This window comes from Hemiscyllium ocellatum, chromosome 19, assembly GCF_020745735.1.
Source record: "Hemiscyllium ocellatum isolate sHemOce1 chromosome 19, sHemOce1.pat.X.cur, whole genome shotgun sequence".
Taxonomy (NCBI): domain Eukaryota; kingdom Metazoa; phylum Chordata; class Chondrichthyes; order Orectolobiformes; family Hemiscylliidae; genus Hemiscyllium; species Hemiscyllium ocellatum.
Genome location: NC_083419.1, coordinates 16,403,665 through 16,427,254, shown reverse-complemented (window position 1 = coordinate 16,427,254; position 23,590 = coordinate 16,403,665). Strand labels below are relative to the sequence as shown.

The 23,590-nt window shown below is 40.1% G+C and overlaps 1 protein-coding gene across 1 annotated transcript; it reads right to left on the bottom strand.

Moving 5' to 3' along the window:
* Positions 1-3,114: 3,114 nt before the first annotated feature.
* LOC132825039 (GLIPR1-like protein 1) lies at positions 3,115-23,590 on the bottom strand. The gene is made up of 7 exons (XM_060840044.1): positions 23,511-23,590; positions 22,633-22,717; positions 15,645-15,893; positions 8,024-8,139; positions 3,569-3,654; positions 3,461-3,487; positions 3,115-3,366 (listed from the first exon to the last, which is right to left on the bottom strand). The coding sequence occupies exons 1-7, from the start codon at positions 23,588-23,590 to the stop codon at positions 3,266-3,268; spliced, it is 744 nt and encodes a 247-aa protein (XP_060696027.1). The 3' UTR covers positions 3,115-3,265.

Below are 23,590 nucleotides of genomic sequence, written 5' to 3'. Positions count from 1 at the left end.
CCTCCCATCTGATGTACCCTCCTAGAAAAGAATGCCCCTATTCAAAGGGACTTAAGGGGATTAAACTGGGCCATATCAAGGAAACATGTGAGAATAAAAATAAAGATTTTACTGGGGTAAGGATCTCAAAAGTGCAGGTAGGGCAATGGTTAAGCAATTTGATATCTGTATGACTGTTATTGGAAATGGCAGACAAGAAATTAGAGCATTTGGAGTTTCATATTGCAATAGGAAATGACTTACTGGAAAATTTTAAACCAGGACAAGAGAGGTGCAGATAGGAAGGAGTTAAGAGGTAATAGATTGTAATTAGTGAATAAGGATAAGAATGAAATACTTTAAGGAGCAAAAGAACTGGTGAACAATAGTTAAAACAGGTTCTTGAGCTTTATTAGCTTTTAAAATATGTCACTGCATAAACCCTGCTACCGAAACACCAAACGTGTAGTTTTTTCACAATAAAGACATATGATTTTAGAGTCAGATTTTCATCCAGACAGTTCACACTATACAATGTGGTTGTTTATTATAATTAATTATGTATTAAATGGATCCATGTTCATTCACTGCATGTTAAATAGATTACAAGAATTACTTTTTAGCCAATGTAGTTCATTAAACAGCTAGGAACATTTTCAATTGCTTGAAGTTAAAAATGGAGGACAATATACAAAATGCTATGTGAAACTCAGTCTAAGTGGGTGAAGAATTTTGCAAACAAGATTAATTGCTTACTAAAATGTGATGCATTGAAATCTAAAACCTTCACCAGGTTGAAGAACACAGAACATAGATAGCAACCATTAATAGAATATCATTCCTACTGTCCATTGTAAAAATGTGATTTTTTCCATGAACATTACAGATTCACAATCCTTTATCTGAAGTCCTTGGGGCCAGTTGTTTTTTGGAATTCTGAATTTTTTGGATTTCGGAATAAATTATATTTTCACAGTGAAATTTTTTAAAAATTATCCAACAGCAGCACACATGTGAATAGTATGAGAACTGAAACACAATTGATGCCTGCCAGTGCTGGGCCATGCCGCCATGTCACATCTGAGTGACGTAGTTTGAGTGGGTGTGGAGTTGGGTCACCTGTTGGCATGCCAAAATGACACTCCACACTCCACAAAAAATAAATTTGGAGCTTTTTGGATTTTGGAATTTCAAATAAAGGATTGTGTGCCTGTACAAGGAAAAGAATGTGTTTATATAATAATTTAAGTGCACATTCTAGGAATCATCCAAAAGTCCTTTGTTTTGTTGTCACGAAATGCACTAGGAATAACATTGAGTTAATCCTTAGTACCAAGCTAATAGTTTTAAGACCAATATTCAGTATTCTCTCACAAGGCTGTGAACTCTTGGCAGGACAAAATCAAGGATGCTGTCATCTTCTCAAAAGCAGAGTTCCAAATCTGTTTGCGATTTGAGGGGTCTTCAATGCCTTGATCACATTTACAGAATGAAAGATGGTTACACACGCAAGGATCAGTGAGGTAGCTGGAGCCAAATGACCAGTAAGATACCCAAAGCTGCATTTCTTGCGTGCCTTATGCATTGGTTATTGCACCTAGGTGATATTATCTGAGCACAGATGAAACTAGCTATATCTCTTGCAGGCTGTCATATACCGCCATGATGATCATTGGCTGCAGTTGCTTGGCAACACTGAAAACTGTGATGCACAATAATATTAGTTACCTTAATGTGCAATACTTGTGGCAGAATCTGCCTGTCAACAAACAACAAACGAGTGTCATATGAAGATCCCTCACTTGAAATAACTTTTTTGCTGTGTATCCATCATTTTTTTATAGATGGATGGAGCAATGAATATTTTTATTTACAGGATTTCTTTAAATGTAGTTGGTTGCTCACCGTAACACAGGATGAATGGATTCCCTTGCACTGGACCAACCTAAAGCATTCCAGAATTTGTTGGACTGTATCCACCTACCCTCCCTATACTATGCCTCTGTACTTGCTAATATGCATAGTGGAGACAGGAAGTATGTTTTCAAATGCATTCATCCATTTCTTTCAGAAATAGTCATCCTGTAAAAACAAAATAAATGAAGCCTGCAAATTGTTTGCAATGGGCTGGGAATGCAAGTATATAATTGCATTCAGGGAGCTATACTTCTTATACACTTAAAAGTCAAATGTTTACTGAACTGCTTAACTGTGGAAAACTATTTAAAAATTGGTCACAAATGTAAATACTGGCCAGTTGATATTCTAATTCAATATACAGTAAAATTCATGCAGTGTGCCAGCATAGTGCTAAGTTGATTTTAAACCAACACAGACAATTTTTTTAACCTTAAACAGATAAATTACACAAGAACATTTCTTGCAGCTGAACTACTCCAGAACTGTATCTAGAATGATCTTAAGCGACATCTATTATACTTCGATTTTGGCAATGGGGCTAGTTTAGGAAAATAGAAATATGGCTGAGAGAGAAAAATGTGAGACGACAGGTACAGCAGTCATTTCCATTTTTGTAGTAGCAATAATCAATTGATTTAGTTCTTCTCCTTAGCGTAGAGTTGAATGAAAACAAGAAACATTCTATACTTACATAAGCAGCGAGTATGCATTGTCTGCTGCATATTGATGACTCGTAATACAACATTGTTTCATTCATTTGACTTTTATACAAAAAGCCTATCTGCTATTTTAACAGAGCATTTGATATCAGCACAAATGTAATCAATGTGCTGATTTTTAAAAATTACCTTTATAACCACTTTTTACTCTGTTAAAAGCCACTACCTATTCTAAAAGACACCATTTTATTTCCACCTGGCATATTATTCAAAATAATAGGCCTCGTTGTAACAGAAATAATACAAATGAGACTATTGCTTATGTTAGAAAGTTAAAATTTCAACAATCAAGATTTAAAATAAAACAAAGAGCCACTCTCCAGCAATTTCTGTCTTTGTTTTAGAATTAAGATAACTTTTTTGTGGAATCTGATAAACACATGGATGTCACAAATTTGAATCCTATCGGTTTGGAACCTCATTTAAATATATTTGGCTTACTAAGTAAATATTAAGACTTTACAATAGTGGGATTTCAATAACAATGGAAGGTGATACGAGGTATCTGATCAGTCAGTAAGGGTATGACAATTATGAAGCAGCACTGATGGGAGAGAATTCAGTTTCTTGGTACCTCCCACCTGCCTGACTGAAACAGAAGAAAACAAAAAAGTACCAGAAATACATAGGATATATCTGAGGAGTTATCAGCATAGAATATGTGTTAAACTAATAGACATAAATGTCAGAAGGCAGTTTGACAATAAAATGGAGGCTGACCCAAAGTCTGGATTCCATTCAGGGTATTCTGTCAGAAAGCAAAGGAAAAATATGTAACTGATATGCAATAATGTTGCTAATATTACATAAGTAGAATATTAATATTAATATTGAAAACATACGGGAAATTGCTTCACGATCTGGTTCACCTGATAAGAGAGAAAAGTATAAGTCAAAAATGAGCTGATAAATTGATAACAAAGGTTAAAGCAATTTATTAATTGACTTACTGCATAAGTTTTCCCTACAAAAATCCGAACCACAAGATGTACAAGGTGCTCCTTTACTGTACGGTGGCTGTCCTTTACGATTTCCACTGCAAAACAAATTGTGTTTGTGGTCCTGAATTTTACTTTAAAGAAGTAATATTAAAACAAGCTACACAAGACAGTATATTGGAGGTATCTTGCTTGTCACTCCCAAAAGAAGTTAACATGAACTTGAAACATCATAAATGCTTAAAAGAAGCTAAACTTCATTTGCCTAGTCATTGTATAGTGCATGAAAAAATGTTTGTGATATACAAACATGAAAATTATGAGCAGAAGGTCAGTAGCATAAAGAAGCCTGCCCCAGACACTACCGAAGAAACTTAGCAACTTGAAGGCAGTTTAATTCAGATAAATGTGAGGTGCTCCATTTTGAGAAAGCAAATCTTAGCAGGACTTGTACGCTTAATGGTAAGATCCTAGGGAGTGTTGCTGAACAAACAGACCTTGGAGTGCAGGTTCATAGCTCCTTGAAAGTGGAGTTGCAGGTAGATAGGATAGTGAAGAAGGCTTTTGGTATGCTTTCCTTTTTTGGCCAGAGTATTGAGTATAGGAGTTGGGAGGTCATGTTGCGGCTGGACAGGACATTGAACAGGCCACTGTTGGAATATTGCAATTCTGGTCTCCTTCCTATCGGAAAGATGTTGTGAAACTTGAGAGGGTTCAGAAAAGATTTACAAGGATATTGCCAGGGTTGGAGGATCTGAGCTACAGGGAGAGGCCTAACAGGCTGGAGCTGTTTTCCTTGGAGCGTCGGAGGCTGATGGTTGACCTTCTAGAGGTTTACAAAATTATGAGGGGCATGGATAGGATAAATGGACAAAGTCTTTTCCCTGGGTTCGGGGAGTCCAGAACTAGAGGGCGTAGGTTTAGGATGAGAGGGGAAAGATATAAAAGAGACCTAAGGGGCAATGTTTTCACGCAGAGGGTGGTACGTGTATGGAGTGAGCTGCCAGAGGATGTGGTGGAGGCTGGTACAATTGCAACATTTAAGAGGCATTTGGATGGGTATATGAATAGGAGGGGTTTGGAGGGATATGGGCCAGGTGCTGGCAGGTGGGACTAATTGGGTTGGGATATTTGGTCGACATGGACGGGTTGGACAGAAGGGTCTGTTTTCATGCTGTACATCTCTATGACTGTATGACATAGGCATAGGGTGGAAAATCATAGTTGAGATAGATCAGCCATAATCTTATTGAGGTTTAATAAGATCATGTGATTACGGCCTCCAATTTACTGTAAACACTTTATGCATACTGCTGCCTCTACTTTAATTAATTTGCATACTTTGATTACAGAAAACTAAAATTGAACCTAGAGTAATCAATAGGACTTGGGGATACTTTTGGCTTTGAGTGGTAATGTCAAAAACAATACTGATAATGAAAACAGAGAACGCTGTTTAACAGAGAACGGGTGAAAACCATAATAAAAATATTACACTAATCTTTCAAAATCAATAGTATTTATAAGGAGTTTACAATTATGCTGAATACTTAATGCTCATTTACTTTGTGGTAATCTAGGAAGGGAGAAATTAGAAACAGGAGTAAGCCTACAAAACTAAGCTCAGAAAATTTCCAAACTCTGATACATTATGATAGCAAACAAATACTAACGATGGTGCTGCCATACATCTGCTACTCTTATCCTTCTAGATGATAGAAGTTGCAGGTTTCAAGAGTGTTAACAACCTTTACCACTTGAAGGGCAAAGTTCAAGTCTATGCTTTTTTGTGCAAAGGCAAATTGGATCTATATAAGGGAACTGCTTTAACTGGCAGGAGGATTGGTGATCAAGGGATACAGACTTGGGGTAATTTGTAAAGAGAACGTTTCAGGGATAGAACAAGGGCATGGGAATGATTGGATTGCTCTCTGAAGAATCATCATCAGCTGAATGGCATCCTTCTATGCTGGAAGAAAGTGAGGATTGCAAACGCTGGAGAACAGAGTCAAGAGTGTGGTGCTGGAAGTGCACAGCAGGTCAGGCAGCATCCAAGGAGCTGGAGATCAACATTGAACCTCCTGCTCCTTGGATGCTGCCTGACCTGCTGTGCACTTCCAACACCACACTCTTGACATCGTTCTATGCTGTAATGACAATACTGAACTAAAGGATATATTTTTGGGTGGAATGTCTGAGAGGTAGCATGTTGCTGAGAAATATAAAGAGTGGGGCAAGGATTGGGGGATTCCAGAGTGCAGGCAATAGAAGGGGAAACCATTGTAAAATGATTCTTCTTCAGGCATATATATGAACAGAACCATACTAGAACAGTTTCATATAGCTGGACAAAAGAGGAGAGAAATTAGAAGAGTTTGGATAAACAAAGGCTACATATAGAGTGAGCAACTGAGGAGGGATAATTTAAATCACATTCACAGATACAAAGGGACACAGATCTGTCACTATCACAAAGTCCATTTCATTACTATGGCCTGCCTGGAACCCTGAACAGAAGGGCAAAACATGGACTTGCAAAGATTGGCAACGATACTGTTTGAAATTATTGCGGATACTTGAATATTACTACTCAGGACATGGTTCATGCCAGACCTTACCAGTAACAATTCCTAATACTTGAGCTTGTTGTCTGACAATATAAAACAATTTATTGTGATGCTTACACAAACAGCACTGTAAAATCGATGTACATTGTCTTAGCGTGTAGCTTTGTATTTCTGGTGCGGGTCTTAAGTGGCTTCCTTTCCACAACAGTAAAACTGATGGAAAGAGGGTTGTCCAAACGGATAGGTCATATAGAATGACTAAAGTGGATACAAAGATTTCACACAATGCCCCAGGAATTCCCTCACATGCCTCTTTCAACATTCTTGGATAGATTCTATCAGGTCCTGGGGACTTGACTACCTAAATGCTTTTCAAAACACACACCTCCTTTTTTATATTGACATGCCCCAAAATTTCCTTCCTGAGTCTCACCATCCACCATGTCCTTCTCCTTCGGGAATGCCAATGCAAAGGGGTCAGTTTCTGTGCTGTATCACTCTATGACTCTATAAAGACATAACTTGTCTGGTGAGAAGGGCCCTTCCACTATCAGATCCTTCAGCTATTGCACATTGTCCTCAGAGCAGCTGCAGGTGTGAAAAAGACAGTTGTGTCTGTCCATTTGGAAGCTGCCTTTGCAAAGATGGTCTGGAAAGAGATGTCGTGGTTTTTATTGAGGTTCATCTGAGTAGCACTAAAATGCAGGACTCTGTTCTACTGGATTTTCATAAGAATTCACACTCAGGCAAACTGCTGTTGGAGTCAATCAACTTGGTGGAACACACGTCTCGCCTCTGCAAAAAGCTTCTCGGTCTTCCACTGCAAAGAGCTGTCTGTAATCAAGTGTTGCAAACTGGCACGTTCTTGACTGCATACTGAGCACACATTATTGTAAAACAAATAGGAAAGGTTATAGTCTATGGACATCCCTGATAAACACACTGAATGTTTGGGACTTGCGCAAAACTCTTGAGGCTGCAAGCATCAGAGAAGGAGTGATATGGAATGTAAATGTGAGTGTAGTGAGATACAGTACTGAACAAAATTGAACTACTACACATTACCATGTTAAATTTAGACTACTGTGTAATGCATTCCTAGAAAATTGTGATTAAAGTGCATTTTTAGAAAAAATGCATTTTAACTGCTGTGCACCTTCTGTAATTGAGAGAGTCATATATTAGACATGACACTTTCTAGGCTGTCCTGGTGGCACTGTAATAACCAGAGTGCATTATGAATTCCTGCTCTCACATTTCCCTACCCCTAGTTTACCTGTCATCAGCAAAATATTGTTCTTAGTCCTATAGGGAAACCTTTGTGCAAGGTAGACACATCATAATATCTAACGTTTACCCTGTTTCCTAGGTCTATGGTACCCAGGACATAGGCACTTAAATTAACAAATAGGATTAAACTGAGCATACAGAACAAACACCTAAATTGCAAATATTTCTGCCTTTCACAGATTAATTTCATTTTCTAGCAAATGCAGAAATATCATTTTTATGATCAATGTTCATGTACATTTTGGACATTTAATTGTTTGCAGCAGTATAGCAGTTCCAAGCAAATGCCTTGATATTGTTTATTCAAATTTTGAAACAATAGTAAATAATTCAGATTGTAGCATATCCAACTTGACTAAGGCAAGTGATGCTATGGTGTGATATCACTATAAATTCTGCAATTTTCTACTCTTAACATGTTCAATTGCTACCTGAGTTTTACAACGTTTCATCAAAAAATCCCACAGTTTTTCTAACAAATCGATTTGTTCTAATGGTGCATGAGACCAATTGTTAAACCAATAGCAGTTTTCTGCATTTATTTACAAAAAAAACTATGTCAGTTAATTATGTAAATCAAGGTAGTATGATAAACTTAAAAAAGACTTACCTGGGTGAGTAGTTACACACAAATACTGATCCATCGTTTTCAATTTTAGAATTTTTAATCCCTTTGGGACAGTAATTAGCTGCACAGCCAAGTTTATAAGTTTCTCCCCAGACAAGCTTGAAAAAATGTAAAAATTATTCAATATTTTTGTAGCAAAGATTAAATCTATTAAACACAAAGCGAATTAGTTCAGTGAATTAGAAAGAATATTTTTCCTTTTTAGAAATTTTATATCTGGCAATTTAATTCTTTAAAAAATAAAAACGGAACAACTGATGTCCCTATCTGTCTTCAGTCATTTTGATGATGGAATTAAGAAACATTTTTCTTCTGGGCTAAGGATGTTAAGAAAGGGAACTCACTGTCACACTTTAGAAAAACTGCATTTGTGACTATTCCTTTAATCTGTTAGTGCATAGCATGAGCTAGGGTGCTACTGCTTGGTGCCATTACAGACTGAGTAACATCAAATGCATTCTGTAAACCTGTGAACAGTTTGGTAAAATTTTTGTTTTGTAATTATTCTTTACTAATTTAAATTTTGAAGGAACAATTAAATGTATTTAAGATCTGTAAGACAACAAATGCATGAGACTGTCAGTATACTGCTTAGTATGTCAAAGTCTTGGTTGCCCAAGAATAACAGTCATGAATTTTGAACAAAAACAGTGGTCATTCAACAACTTGAACAAATAGTTGTTTCATTCACTTAATTATAGAAAAGGGTATTGGATGGAATATCCCCCTCCTAAAAAGTGGCAACAAAAGTGATGAGACGAAAAGATAACAATCAGTCAGACTGGCGTTGGGGAAATTCTTGCTGCTGTATTTTGACCACAGGAATTAAGTTCTGGATAAGAAGGTTTTTGCTCCCCAATGAGATGCTGAAGTAGTAAATTAATAACCGTATAAAACTCTCTTCATTCCAGTGCTACTATTAACTTAATTCATGATAGATACAGTGACCTTGCTGTTGTGTTGGAGAGGTTGGAACCTTGTTCGGCCCTGATCTGGGGATGACTGGTGGCATGGATGGATGGACAGTTACTGAAAGCCATTCTACCTCTCACTTCTAACATGCTGTCCTCGGTGGGGAAAGAGCAGAAGATTCAACCCATTATGTATGGAATGAGCTGCCAGAGGAATTGGTGGAGGCTGGTACAATTGCAACATTTAAGAGGCATTTGGATGGGTATATGAATAGAAAGGGTTTGGAGGGATATGGACCGGGTGCTGGCAGATGGGACTGGATTGGGTTGGGATATCTGGTCAGCATGGACGGGTTGGACCGAAAGGTCTGTTTCCATGCTGTACATCTCTATGACTCTATGACTAATTTATACAGTGAAGATAATTTTCAGTTATGGTAACTATGCCTGTTTCCCTTTGAAAAAGAGACAACTCTGTGAACAAGTTGTCAAATTTATAAACAAAAGGATGATCAAGGAAAAGTTTTGAAAATGTGAAGGCTATGCTAATCAAAATGAGAGAATTTATTGTAAAGAGTGTAATTGGCCAGTGTATTTTCTTAAAAAGGATGTTGGTGTGGTGGAACAAGTTACCAGGAAAGGTTGCAAATGTCTTTCCAGAAAGTAAAGGGATTGAGAAATACAAGGAAAAAGAAATGGGCAAGATTAATCTATTAAAAGGTTATTTTTAGGAAGTGATTAAAACAGAATTTGGCAACAGTGTGAACAAGGTGTTAAAACTGAGTAGCTCCATTTTTGCTTTTTCCGGTCTTGACTACAAATGAGATGCCCACCATTCATATGGGAGCTTCACATATAAAGATAAGATTCTACAACATAATTAGAACTTCAATTGTATTTAGACCTGCTGAGCTCACCAAATGATTGCAGCAGAAACTTTAGCAAAGCCAGGAAGCATAATGATCTTTCAAACCTCAAGTGAAAAATCTGGGGCCTTGCTGACCTGACCTATTACTTCTCACTAACCACAAGATCCATGTCAATCAACTACCCATCACTGCTCACAAATAGATCCTCACTTGCACCTGTGGAAAGTTCAAATATTTCCTTTAATTGGCTCATAATTTGTCATTTTCCTCCCATGTCATATTGGAAATTAATTGATGGTGTGTGAGATGATGATATTGTTAGAAGTACTCTGAACTTCTAATCTGTGCCTGCTTCTCACTCTGCTGCCCTTAACTATGCATTGGGTTAAAATCAATTGGTCTCTATCAATATTTTTAAAAACAGTGTAAAAATTGTGTCTATTTATTTTTGTATATTTCTGATGGTGGATTGAAATGATAAAACAAAGGTTTTTGAAAGCAAATTACCCAACACTCATCTTAAGCACTCCTCACATAGTTGCTGGTTCAAGCACTGGCAGAAGGTGCTGAAGATCTGAAGTCACAGATGTGTGAAAATGGAGACTGAGCCAGCAACTATGAGTTAATTGGTCTGTGGACTAGTGACCAGTTACTTATGACAAAAAGCCTGTGCCTGCCAAAACCAGGTGATTGGTTCTTAGGTGGCTTAATAGCTGGGGCTGTTAACAAGAGTGGGAGAAGACATCAGATCTCCAAAAGACTAGGAGCAGCCTCTGTTCTCTGTAGTAAAATAAAATACTTTAAGCCAGAAGAAAATCCATCTATTTTATGCTCAACAATAATTAGAAACTGTAATTTTTAAATAAGTCAGAAACTTTTTATAAATGTAAACCAGTCACCCTGTAATTTCCTGCAAACAAGTGAAAGCATCTAGAAAAGGAAGACATAGAAGCAGCATTCTGATCAGCAAAATAATTACCTCAGCAACCTTACAAAAAGAAGCCACTGAACTCCCATCCAGTCTTTCTCTCCACCCATAACTTTCATGCTTTCTGTATATGTGTATGAGGGAGAGTGAAGGTGGAGTTCATATGGAGGTTACAGTGGTTATATGCTGATGGTTTCTAATCGTTTACCAATAGCAAGAATCTATTCAAGAGTTAATATTTATTACTAATTGAGAGTTCTAGGTTCTCATGGAATACAGGGAGAACTAGCCATTTGGATACAGAACTGGCTCAAAGGTAGAAGACAGAGGGTGGTGGTGGAGGGTTGTTTTTCAGACTGGAGGCCTGTGACCAGTGGAGTGCCACAAAGACCAGTGCTGGGCCCTCTGCTTTTTGTCATTTACATAAATGATTTAGATGCGACCATAAGAGGTATAGTTAGTAAGTTTGCGGATGACACCAAAATTAGAGGTGTAGTGGACAGCGAAGAGGGTTACCTCAGATTACAACAGGATCTGGACTAGATGGGCCAATGGGCTGAGAAGTGGCAGATGGAGTTTAATTCAAATAAATGCGAGGTGCGGCATTTTGGGAAAGCAAATCATAGCAGGACTTACACACTTAATGGTAAAGTCCTTGGGAGTGTTGCTGAACAAAGAGACCTTGAAGTGCAGGTTCATAGCTCCTTGAAAGTGGAGTCACAGGTAGATAGGATAGAGAAGAAAGCATTTGGTATGCTTTCATTTATTGGTCAAAGTATTGAGTACAGGAGTTGGGAGGTCATGTTGCGGCTGGACAGAACATTGATCAGGCCACTGTTGAAATATTGCATGCAATTCTGGTCTCCTTCCTATCGGAAAGATGTTGTGAAACTTGAAAGGGTTCAGAAAATATTTACAAGGATGTTGCCAGAGTTGGAGGATGTGAGCTACAGGGAGAGGCTGAACAGGCTGGGGCTGTTTTCCCTGGAGCGTGGGAGGCTGAGGGGTGACCTTACAGAGGTTTACAAAATTATGAGGGGCATGGATAGGATAAATAGGGGTCAGTAAGTCCAGAACTAGAGGGCATAGGTTTAGGGTGAGAGGGGAAAGATATAAAAGAGACCTAAAGGGCAATTTTGTCACGTAGAGGGTCGTACATGTATGGAATGAGCTGCCAGAGGGTGGAGGCTGGTACAATTGCAACATGTAAGAGGCATTTGGGTGGGTATATGAATAGGAAGGGTTTGGAGGGGTATGGGCCAGGTGCTGGCAGGTGGGACTAGATTGGGTTGGAATATCTGGTTGGCATGGACGGATTGGACCGAAGGGTCTGTTTCCATGCTGTACATCTCTATGACTCTACGATTCTACTCTTTAAAACCTTTAACTTTTGTGATGAATGTCGGAATAACAAGGTATTACTTCTAGCATGCTATCCAAGTGAGACATTAACAACAATAATAATTCAATTTTGTGAAATGGAGATTATACCTTATCCAAAACCCCAAAATGGCAGTTGGATTCATTTCACATACAGCAGCAAGGCTCTTTTTCTTTCATCAGGTATCAATTAATGTAAAGTGGTTTTGAATCAATGAAATTCAGATCCATCAGGTCAGATCAGAATTGTAGATTAGAGTGGTGCTGGAAAAGCACAGCAGGACAAGCAGCATCCGAGGTGCAGGAAAATCAACGCTTCGGGCAAAAGCCCTTCATCAGGAATGGAGGCAGGGAGCCTCAGGTGTGGAGAGATAAATGGGAGGGGGGTGGGGCTGGGGAGAAGGTAGCAAAGAGTACAGTAGGTGGATGGGGTTAGGGATGAAGGTGATAGGTCAGAGAAGAGAGTGGAGCGGATAGATGGGAAGGAGGATTAGCAGGTAGGACGGGTCATGAGGATGGTGCTGAGCTGGAAGTGGGATAAGGTGAGGGAAGGGGAAATGAAACTGGTGAAGTCCACATTGATGCCCTGGGATTTAAGTAGGTGGAAGATGAGGCGTTCTTCCTCCAGGAGTCGGGTGGTGAGGGAGTAGCGTTGGAGGAGGCCCAGGACCTGCATGGCCTCGGCAGACTGGGAGGGGCAGTTGAAATGTTGGGCACGGGACAGTGGGGTTGATTGCTGTGGGTGTCCCGGAGATGTTCCTTAAAGCGCTCTGTGAGAAGGCGTCCAGTTTCCCCAATGTAGAGGAGACCACATTGGGAGCAACGGATACAATAAATGACATTGCTGGATGTGCAGGTGAAATTTTGATGGATGTGGAAGGCTCCTTTGGGGCCTTGGATGGAGGTGAGGGGGGAGGTGTGGTCACAGATTTTGCAATTCCTGCGGTGGCAGGGGAAGGTGTTAGGAGGGGAGGGTCGGTTGTTGGGGGTGTGAACCGTGACTTCACCAGTTTCCTCATTTCCCTCCCCCCCCCCCCCCCCCTCACCTCACCCCACTTCCAACCATCCAGCTCAGCACCATCCTCATGACCTGTCCTATCTTCCAATCTTCCCTCCCACCTATCCGCTCCACCTTTCTTTCTGACCTATCACCTTCATCCCCACCCCCATCCACCTACTGTACACTTTGCTACCTTCTTCCCAGCCCCACCCCCTCCTATTTATCTCTCCGCCCCAGAAGCTCCTTTTGCCCAAAACGTTGATTTTCCTGCTCCTTGGATGCTGCCTGACCTGCTGTGCTTTTCCAGCACCACTCTAATCTAGACTCTGAATTCCAGCATCTCCAGTCCTCACTTTTGCCCCGATCAGAATTGTGTTGAATGCCAATACCAAATATATGTTGACAATTTTTTTTTTAGATTAGACTAGATTAGACTTACAGTGTGGAAACAGGCCCTTCGGCCCAACAAGTCCACACCGACCCGCCGAAGCGCAACCCACCCATACCCCTACATTTATCCCTTACCTAACACTACGGGCAATTTAGCTTGGCCAATTCACCTGACCCGCACATCTTTGGACTGTGGGAGGAAACCGGAGCACCCGGAGGAAACCCACGCAGACACGTGGAGAACGTGCAAACTCCACACAGTCAGTCGCCTGAGTCGGGAATTGAACCCGGGTCTACAGGCGCTGTGAGGCAGCAGTGCTAACCACTGTGCCACCGTGCCGCCCACAATCATGGATTTAAATGTTCCAAATATTGACAGTACCATACAGATCAATTTCACAAACTGAATTTCCAATCAAATGCCTGTTCAAGAGTGTTATTCATGTAAGTTCAGTGTGTGCTGGGCAGTCTGCATGTGCAAAGGGAAATTAAAAAGTCCATAAATTGATGCTTAATATCCATTAATACCTTTGCTTAACAAAAAATTATCTATCTTCGATTTAAAATTAACTGATCCAGCAACAACTTCCATTTGTGGAAGAAAGTTCCAAACATTGACCATCCTTTCTGTGTAGAAGTGCTTCATAACATTTCTCTTAAATGGTCTGCCCTAATTTTTAGGCTATGCCCCTTGTTCGAGAATCACCAATGGAAATAGTTTACCATTATTTTTATCCATCCTGTCTCTTCCTGTTATTATCTTGAAGACTTTTACCAGATCAACCCCTAACCTTTGAAGAAATAGACCTAAATTATATAACGTCTCCTCATAACTTAATCTCTTAAGATTTTAGATTACTTACAGTGTGGAAACAGGCCCTTCGGCCCAACAAGTCCACACCGACCCACCGAAGCTCAACCCACCCATATCCCTAACCTAACACTGCGGGCAATTTAGCATGGCCAATTAACCTGACCTGCACATCTTTGGACTGTGGGAGGAAACCAGAGTACCCGGAGGAAACCCACGCAGACACGGGGAGAATGTGCAACTCCACACAGTCAGTCGCCTGAGTCGGGACTTGAACCCAGGTCTCTGGCGCTGTGAGGCAGCAGTGCTAACCACTGTGCCACCATGCTGCCCAGGTGTCATTAAATCCAGGTATCATTCTTGTAAAACTATATTGAACTCCCTCCAAGGCTAAATATATATTTCCTAAGGTGTGTTGCCCAGTTTGCTTAGTACTCCAAGTGAGGTCTAGTCAGGGTTTTATATAACTTCTGCATCCTTGTGCTCTAGTCCTCTAGATATGAAAGGAACAATCTACCTGATGACACAGAAACATGACAGGACAAGGACCAGCATGTAGCCATCACGGAACACATTTCCTGCGAACCCTTTTGGAATTTTCCCCTGTACTGAATTTCACTCCATGCCAACATGCTATTAGTCTCCTTGATTATTTTCTGCACCTGTTTGTGGCATTTTGAAGATCTATGCATTGGAATTCCCAATTCTGTTTGGACATCAATTGCACTTAATTTTATACTATCTAGATTTACCCTGATTTATCCTTTTTCAGTCCAACTTGCTTGCTCTGGAATCTATCCTCCACAGCTTTACTCATTCACCTAATCTATCAATATCCCTGTAATTTTATGCTCTCACCTAAACAGTTTGCAATGCCACCTAACTTTGTGTCATCAGCAAATTTGTATATGTGATTTTCTATGCTATTATCCAAGTTATTAATAATGAATGTGAATAATTGACATCTTTACACAGGTCCTGTGGGACATCACTAGTCACATCCTGCCAATTTGAGTAATACCTATTAACCCCATATGTCACCTGTCACTCAACCAATTTCCCAGCTATGGGTCAGTAATTTGCCCTCAATTCTGTGCGCTTTTACCTCAGTAAACAGTTTCTATTGGACAAAAGAAAATAATTATGCATCTTAGGAGGAAATTCTTATTATCCTGTTCAACTTGTTGAATCACACCTCATCCAGGGAGCAGTACTGCACTGATAGAAGGCTACAGTTTAAAGTGCTTATTCTCTTGACAACATAATAGAAAATATCTTGCACAAGGATGATAGTAGAGGAAAAGTATCGCATACCTGGGTATAACGTTCACACATGTTTTTCTTGTTACATTTATTGTCATCAAAATTATAATACATTTCTTCATCATACCATGCTTTCACGGCATCTTTAATAGTAAAGTCGCCTGATACAACATATATGTTTTCTCCTACAGTTTCAAAAATCGGATGGGCTTCTCCTTTTCTCTTCAGGTGTGGATTACGTTTAGAACTACAAGTCTTGCTCCATGCTCTTGCAGTTTTAGCCAAACCTGCATCCCAGCTCTAGATTTGTGAAAAAAAATTACAATGCCGTTAGGCTACTTCATCTCATACATTAAATTTTACAATAACTTTGTCAGTCCAGTGCATATAACCAATACTAATAAACCTCAATGATAATTAAGCCATTGGGATTTACTGCTACTTTGTATTTTTCATTGTGTATTGTATATATCATTTCAGCAATTTGGAAAACAACAAGAAGTTTAATTATACCAAAAAAATGCTTAGCTACGTTTCTTAGTTTTTTCAGAATTAATCATCTCACTCAATTGTAAGTTAAAGCATGTGGGAAGAAATCTTTCAAGTAGCTACTTTTCATAATGTAAATAGGAGCTCCAAGATGTTTGGACTGGAACCACAGCCTTTCACTGTACATACACTTTAAAAGGAGGTTGTTTTGCCCATCTTGCCTGTGCCAGTGTCGTGAAAAGGATATCCAAACAGTCCCACTCCCTGCTTTTTCCCAATACCCCTGCAAAATATTCCCCTTCAGATATTTATCTACGTACTTTTTGAATGAAGGAATCAAAAATTTTTATACTAAATTCAAAAGAATACTTTGTGTATATGGAAATAGGAAGTTACAAAGAAAGATAACAAGTAGGAGCAGGACAGAGTAAATGGGTGAGTGAGCCAATGGCATTTTAAGTTAATGAGAGGATGTCAAAGTTAGCCATTTCAAATCTACAGCAAATTGAAACATTTTCTTAATGGTGAAAGATTAGGGACCGTGAAAAAAAACGTAATTTTGTTATTTTTACACTGAAAGACACAAAAAGTCAAAATAGAGTATGTAGATATACCTATAAATATATGGAAAACCTAGACATGTACACCACCACCATCATAGACTTCATTAGCACTGTGTACCAAAGAAGTCAATCAGAGTGTTCCCTAACCTGAAATCTTGGATGAACCAGGAAATCTACTCACTACTGAAATCTAAATGTGCAGTATTCAAGTAGACTCATACAGGAGATCCAGATAATGGCCTCCGCAAGGCAACCAGAGATGCCAAGAAGCAGTACTGGACCACATTAAAGGCCCAAGCCAACCACACTCTTGCTACCTGTGGCAAGGCCTTAACAACTTGAAGCAGAGCAGGATGGCAGATAAAGACACATCCCTCCCTTCAATGCTTTCTATGCTTGGTTCGAGCAGAATGCCAGCAGCGCGGTGTTACCTGTCCCAACAGCCCCGGGCACACTCGTGCCCACGGTCACCAATGCAGACATCAGATTGGTCTTTCTTGGGAGCCAACCCAAGAAAAGCGACAGGCGCGGACGGAGTCCCCACATGAGTACTTAGATCCTGTGCGGACCAACAGGCAGATGTAATCACCAACATCTTCAACCTCTCCCTTCTACAAGCCAAAGTCCTCACCTGTTTCAAGAAGACCAATATCATCCCTGTACCTAAGAAAGCACATGAAGCATGCCTTAATCACTACCACGCAGTGGATCTGACCTCTATCATCATGAAGTGCTTCAACAGGCATGACCTACATCAATTCTAGTCTTCTTCCTCAATTCCATCCAATTTGCCTACTGATGTAACACGTCCACATTTCCCTAGCCTTGCACTCCTCCCAAGGACATCTAGACAACAAGGACACCCACGTCAGACTCCTGCCCATTGTCTACAGCTCTGCCTTTAACACCATTATCCCCTCCAGACTGATCTCAAAAAACTCCAAGACCTTGGTCTCAATTATGCCCTCCATAACTGGATCCTCAGCTTTCTGACGCAGACTTCAATAATTGAAGATTGATAACTGCACGTCCTCCACAGTAACCCTCAACACTGGAGCATGGAATACAGAAAGAAGATAGAGGACTTGTTCACGTGGTGCAATAAGAACTATCTCTCTCCCAACATTGACAAAACTAAAGGCCTGATCATTGACTTCAGAAGGAAAGGAGCCACCATCTACATCAAAGGAATTGAGGTTGAGGGTAGGGAGAATCAGGTTCATAGGAGTGACGATAAGTGACAACCTGTCCTGGACTTGTCATATAGATGTGACGGTCAAGAAGGCACAACGCCTCTTCTTCCTCAGGTGGCTCAGGAGATTTATCATGTCTATAAGGACCCTCACCAACATCTACAGATGCACCACTGAAAGCATACTGTCTGAGTGAATAATGGCCTGGTATGGCAACTGCTCTGCCCATGACCATAAGGAACTACAGAAGATTGTGTGCACAGCCCAGACTATCATGGAAGCCAACATTCCATCCAGAGACTCCATTTACATGCTTGTTGCCGCAAAAAGGCTGCCAACATCAAAGACCCATAGCACCTTGTTAATGCTCTTCTACAACCTCTTCCGTTAAGTAGAAGATCCAGAAGCTTGAACACACGTACCAGCAGATTCAGGAATACCTTCTTACCAGACTACTTAATGGACTATTTAACTTCAAATAATGCTGATCTTGCTAACATTGAACTTGCCAACATTGAACTTGCTTAGTGCACGTCCTCTAAGCTTTTTTTCACCCAATGATCTATATGTCCTTACTTACTATGATCTGCCTGGACTGCTCATAAACAAAGCTTTTCACTGTACTTAGGTTCACGTTACAATAAATAAAATCAAACAAAGCTGGTGTCAACTGGCCATGCTCATCGCCCACAGTTAGTGGTTTATTTTCAAAATCAACTGGTATCAGTTTATATGAAGGATCACATTTATCACCATGTATAATAAGGTAAAAAGAGGTTAAAAAATAAGGTTAAAGAAAAATGTTCATGTCTCAGGAAGGACTTTTTAAAATTGTGCTGCACAAAAAGTATGTTTTGTGAAGATCATAATGTAACAGCATAAGAAACAGGAGTAATCCAAACAGCCCTTTATATCTGATCTATCAGTTTGCAAGATTATAGCTGATCAGGTTCTAGCCTTAACTCCACTTTCCTGCACTATACACACAGACATTAACAAATATCTATCAACTTCTGTCTTGAATCTACTCAATCATCCACAGCCCTCAGAGATGGCAAATACCAAAAAGCCCTTTGAATGAAGCAAAAAAAAATCAACATTACATCACATCCAGTTCATCAAATTGATCCAACGTTTCACTACTTTTGATTTTTTTGATGCAGAACACAGTGCAGAATGTATCTCTCTAACTTTGGCACAAATTTATTTACATTACTCAGATAAAAAACAAATTCTACAGCAGATTTCTTCATGATCATTCATGGAATCAGAAAGGTCAAACTTCATTCTAGTCAAACCATCTCAGAAAGGTGTTGAAAATACATTGCAACCCCAGCTCGATGCCTCAGGTCTCTGAGATGGCAATTGACTGTGCTGTCCATTCTGTGTATGAAGTTCATTTAAAAAATTTAAAACTAATACACTCATTATTTAAATGAGTAATCAATTGGCATACAAATAAGAACTGCAGCTGTTGGAAATATGAAACAAAAACAGATTTACTGGAGAAACTCAACTAGTCTATCTGACAGCATCTGGGCAGTGAAAGCAGAGTTAATGTTTTGAGTCCAGTGACCCTTCAAAGGACTCGACATTAACTATATTTTCTGTCCACAGATGTTGCCAGATCTGCTGTGTTCCTCCAGCAATTTCTGTTTTTACTTGTATTTCATAGATACGTGATGCCTTATGCACCACATCACTGACCTTTGCAGTACCTCACCATCCTGTACATGCAAATCTGAGTTTGTTCAAAGGTTACGTTAACCTAAACAATTTTGGCTGATTCTGTCTGATGCATGGAGTCGTTGAGACTACGGCCTCACAGCACGAGGGACCTTGATTTGTTTCTATCGTTGGGTGACTGCATGGAGTTTGCATGTTTTCTGTGTGGGTTTGGTGCTCTGGCTTCCTTCCATAGTGAAATATGTGCAGGTTAAGTGTATTAATCATGCTAAATTGCCCCAGTACCCATGGATGTGCAGGACTAGGTGGATTAGCTGTGATAAATGTGGGTGGTAGGGTAGGGGTGGAGGGCAGGGTCTGGTTGGAATGCTCTTTGCAGAGTTGATGCAGACACAATGAGTCAAATGGACTCCTCCCTCCTTGCACTGTAGGGATTCTATAACATGAACAACCATTGAAGTAAAAGGTAAAGTTGCCATAATCCCAAAGGACTGCTCTGTCATTAGAAACGAGTGTGAGTTTAATCCGAGGGTCACTACACATAGAGTCAAACAGTTATACAGAAACAGACCCTTTGGACCAACTTGTCCATGCCGACCAAGTTTCCCAAATCCAGTCCCACCTGCTTGTGGTTGACCCTTATTCCTCTTAACCTTTCCTATTCATGTAATTATGCTTAGTTTTGAACTCATCGACTCTAGGGAAAGACATCGGCCATTCACCTTTCTATACCCATCATGATCTTATAAACTTCTATAAGGTCACCCCTCAACCTTCTACACTCCAGTGAAAAATGTCCCAGCCTCTTTTTATAATTTAAATCCTCCAGTCCTGGTAACATTCTGGTAAATTTTTCTAAACCTTCTCCAATTTAGTAATATTGTTTCTGTAACGTGGTAACCATAACTCTACACAGTACTTCGAAAGTGGTCTCACCAATGTCCTGTACAACCTCAACATGATGTCCCAACTGCTATATTCAGTAGTCTGAGCAATGAAGGCAAACGCATTAAACACCTTCTCATCCACCCTCTGTATCTGTTATGCAGCCATCAAAGAACGATGTACCCGAACCGCTAGATTTCCCTGTTCAACGACACTATCCAAGGCATTACCTTTAACTGTATTAATCCTGCCCTTGCTTGTTTTACCAAAATACAATACCTTGCATTTAACCAAATTAAACTCTGTGTCACTCCTCAGTCCATTGGCCCAATTGATCAAAGTCCGTTTATAATCTTAGGCAATCCTTTTCACTGTCAACTATAGCAGCAATTTTGGAGTCATTCACAAATTTACTAACCACACTTCCTAAATTCCTATCCAAATTGTTTACACGAACTACAAACAAACGTGCACCTACCACCATTCACTGTGGAACACCGCTGGTCACAGGCTTCCAGTCCAAAATAAAACCATCCAATACCAACCTCCGTCTCCTATCGTCAAGCCAACCTTGTGACCAATTGGTAAACTTACCCAGAATCCCATAACCTTGCTGCAGAGCCTTGTCAAAGGCTTTACTAAAGTCCATGTAAATAAAATCTACTATTTTGCCCTCAATCATTTTGGATACATCCTCTAAAGTTCAATTAAGTTTGACAAACATGATTTCCCAAGCACAAAGCTATGCTGACTATCCTTAATTGGTCCTTGCCTCTCCAAATATATGGAAATCCATCCTCAGAATGCCATTCAACAACTTATCCACCACTGATGTCAAACTCACATGTCTATAGTTCCCAGTTTTCTCCTTTAAGTAAAGGCACATTAGCCACCCTCCAATCCTCCATCACCTCCTCCATGGCCGTAAATGATAGAAATATCTCTCCTAGGGCCCCAATGATTTCTTCACTAACTTCCCACAATGCCCTGGGATACATAGAACATTACAGCGCAGTACAGGCCCTTCGGCCCTCAATGTTGCACCGCCCTGTCATACTAATCTGAAGCCCATCCCATCTACACTATTCCATGTACGTCCATTTTCCTGTCCAATGACAACTTAAATGCACTTAAACTTGGCGAATCTACTACCGATGCAAGTAAAGCATTCCATACCCTTACTACTCTCTGAGGATACACTTGGTCAGGTTCCAGAGATTTATCCACCTTTGTTTTTTAAGACCTCCAGCACTTCATATGATTTGATTTATTGTTGTCACATGTACTTAAGTAGTGAAAAGTTTTGTTTTGCGTACAGTACAGGCAATTCATAACATACAAAGGACAAATCGATCAGAGAATGATTGGACAGGCTGCACAGGAGGTGCACAAAAATAAAATCAACATTAGATTTGAAAGTAGAGAGGTCCATTCAGCAGTCTAAAAACAGCAGGTAAGATGTTGTTCTTGAACCTGTGTCTATGTCTGATGGAAGAAGTTGTAAGAATGTGTAACAGGGTGGGAGGGGTCTTTTTTGATGTTGGCGGCCCTTCCACAGCAATGAAAAGTGTAAATAGTCCCTGGCTGGGAGGTTGGTTTGTATGCTTGTCTGGGCTGTGTTGACAACATTCTGTAATTTCTTATGGTCCTGGGCAGTACAGTTGCCATGCCAAGTTGTGATGCTGTTCCTCTTCTCAGATAATTGGAAAGGTTGAGGTGAGTCCTTCACAACAACCTTGGCCAGTGTGGAATTTGAACCCACTCTGTTGGCATCGTTCTGCATCACGACCCAAAGGAGTCTTGTGGTGCAGTGGTTGTACAGTATCCCTACTTTTAATCCAAGAGGCCTGAGTTCAAGTCTGACCTACTTCTGAGGTGTGTAATACCATCTCTGAACAGCTTGACTGGAAACATTTTTTTTCCTTACAAACTGACTAAGCTATTCGAACACCACATTGGTAACATGTGGGACAGCGGTGAATGAATCCACTGCCAACCTCAATATGGACTATGCAAAGACCATGCACTGAAATGTTTATAATGCCATGTCAACGAGTTCACTTCAAAACGCAAGTAACTTCCTCATTACGATTCTGGGATTTACTGCGTGTTTTAAAAGATCTCAAACCATTTTTAAATTTCAAGACTTATTTTCTTTTTTAAAATTATTCGCCCTTCAAAATCACAAAAGCGCGAAGAGCAAGCCAGTGCAATAATACGAACTTCTCCAAACCACAGCGACCCTGAAACCGCCCGATTTCTTGGTTGAGGGTAGACTTGAAACCGCCTAACCTTCCATCCACGTCTCCTGAGTTAGACGAGGGTGGCTTGAAACCGCTAAAAGGTCCGCGCCTCATCTGGCGGAGGGTGACCTTGACACGACCTGACAGTTTCATCTTGGAGAGGCACGGCGGTTTATGCGCAGGCGCAATGTACTCCCTATTGCAGCTTTTCGAAGACCGTTCCCGCCTTTTCACCCGTGCCCACCTTTACTTGTGCCCCATCTAACGTCTCCATTTGACGATGTGGAGGTGCCGGTATTGGAGTGAGGTGGACAAAGTTAAAAATCGCACACCAGGTTATAATCCAACAGATTTACTTGGAAGCACTAGCTTTCTGAGCGCTGCTCCTTCATCAGGTGGTTGTAGCCCATAAGACGCAATTTATACCAAAGGTTACAGTGTCATACAACTGAAATGATATATTGAACAAACAATATTGTTGTTTGTTCAATATATCATTTGAGTTGCATGACACTGTAATCTTTTACTATAACTTCTGTATCTTTTTGTCCCGCTCCACAGCTACCTGAAGAAGAAGCAGCACTCTGAAAGCTAGTGCTTTCAAATAAGCCTGTTGAACTATAACCTGGTGTTGTGTGATTTTTAACCCTGGAAGAAGATTCCTGAAGAAGGACTTATGCCCGAAACGTCGATTCACCTGCTCCTCGGATGCTGCTTGGCCTGCTGTGTTTGTCCTGCACCACATTTTTCAATTCTGATTTTTAACCCTCTCCATTTTAGTATTTCCTGCAAACATTCTTATAAAATGTGTGATTTAAATAGAGTTTTTCCAATGTAATAAAGCTTACCATGAAGTACATATTACTGGCTCCGGGCTTCACCTTGGAACGGTACTTGTTGTGCTCTTCTGTGCATTCCTTCACAAATTCTGCGTCCAT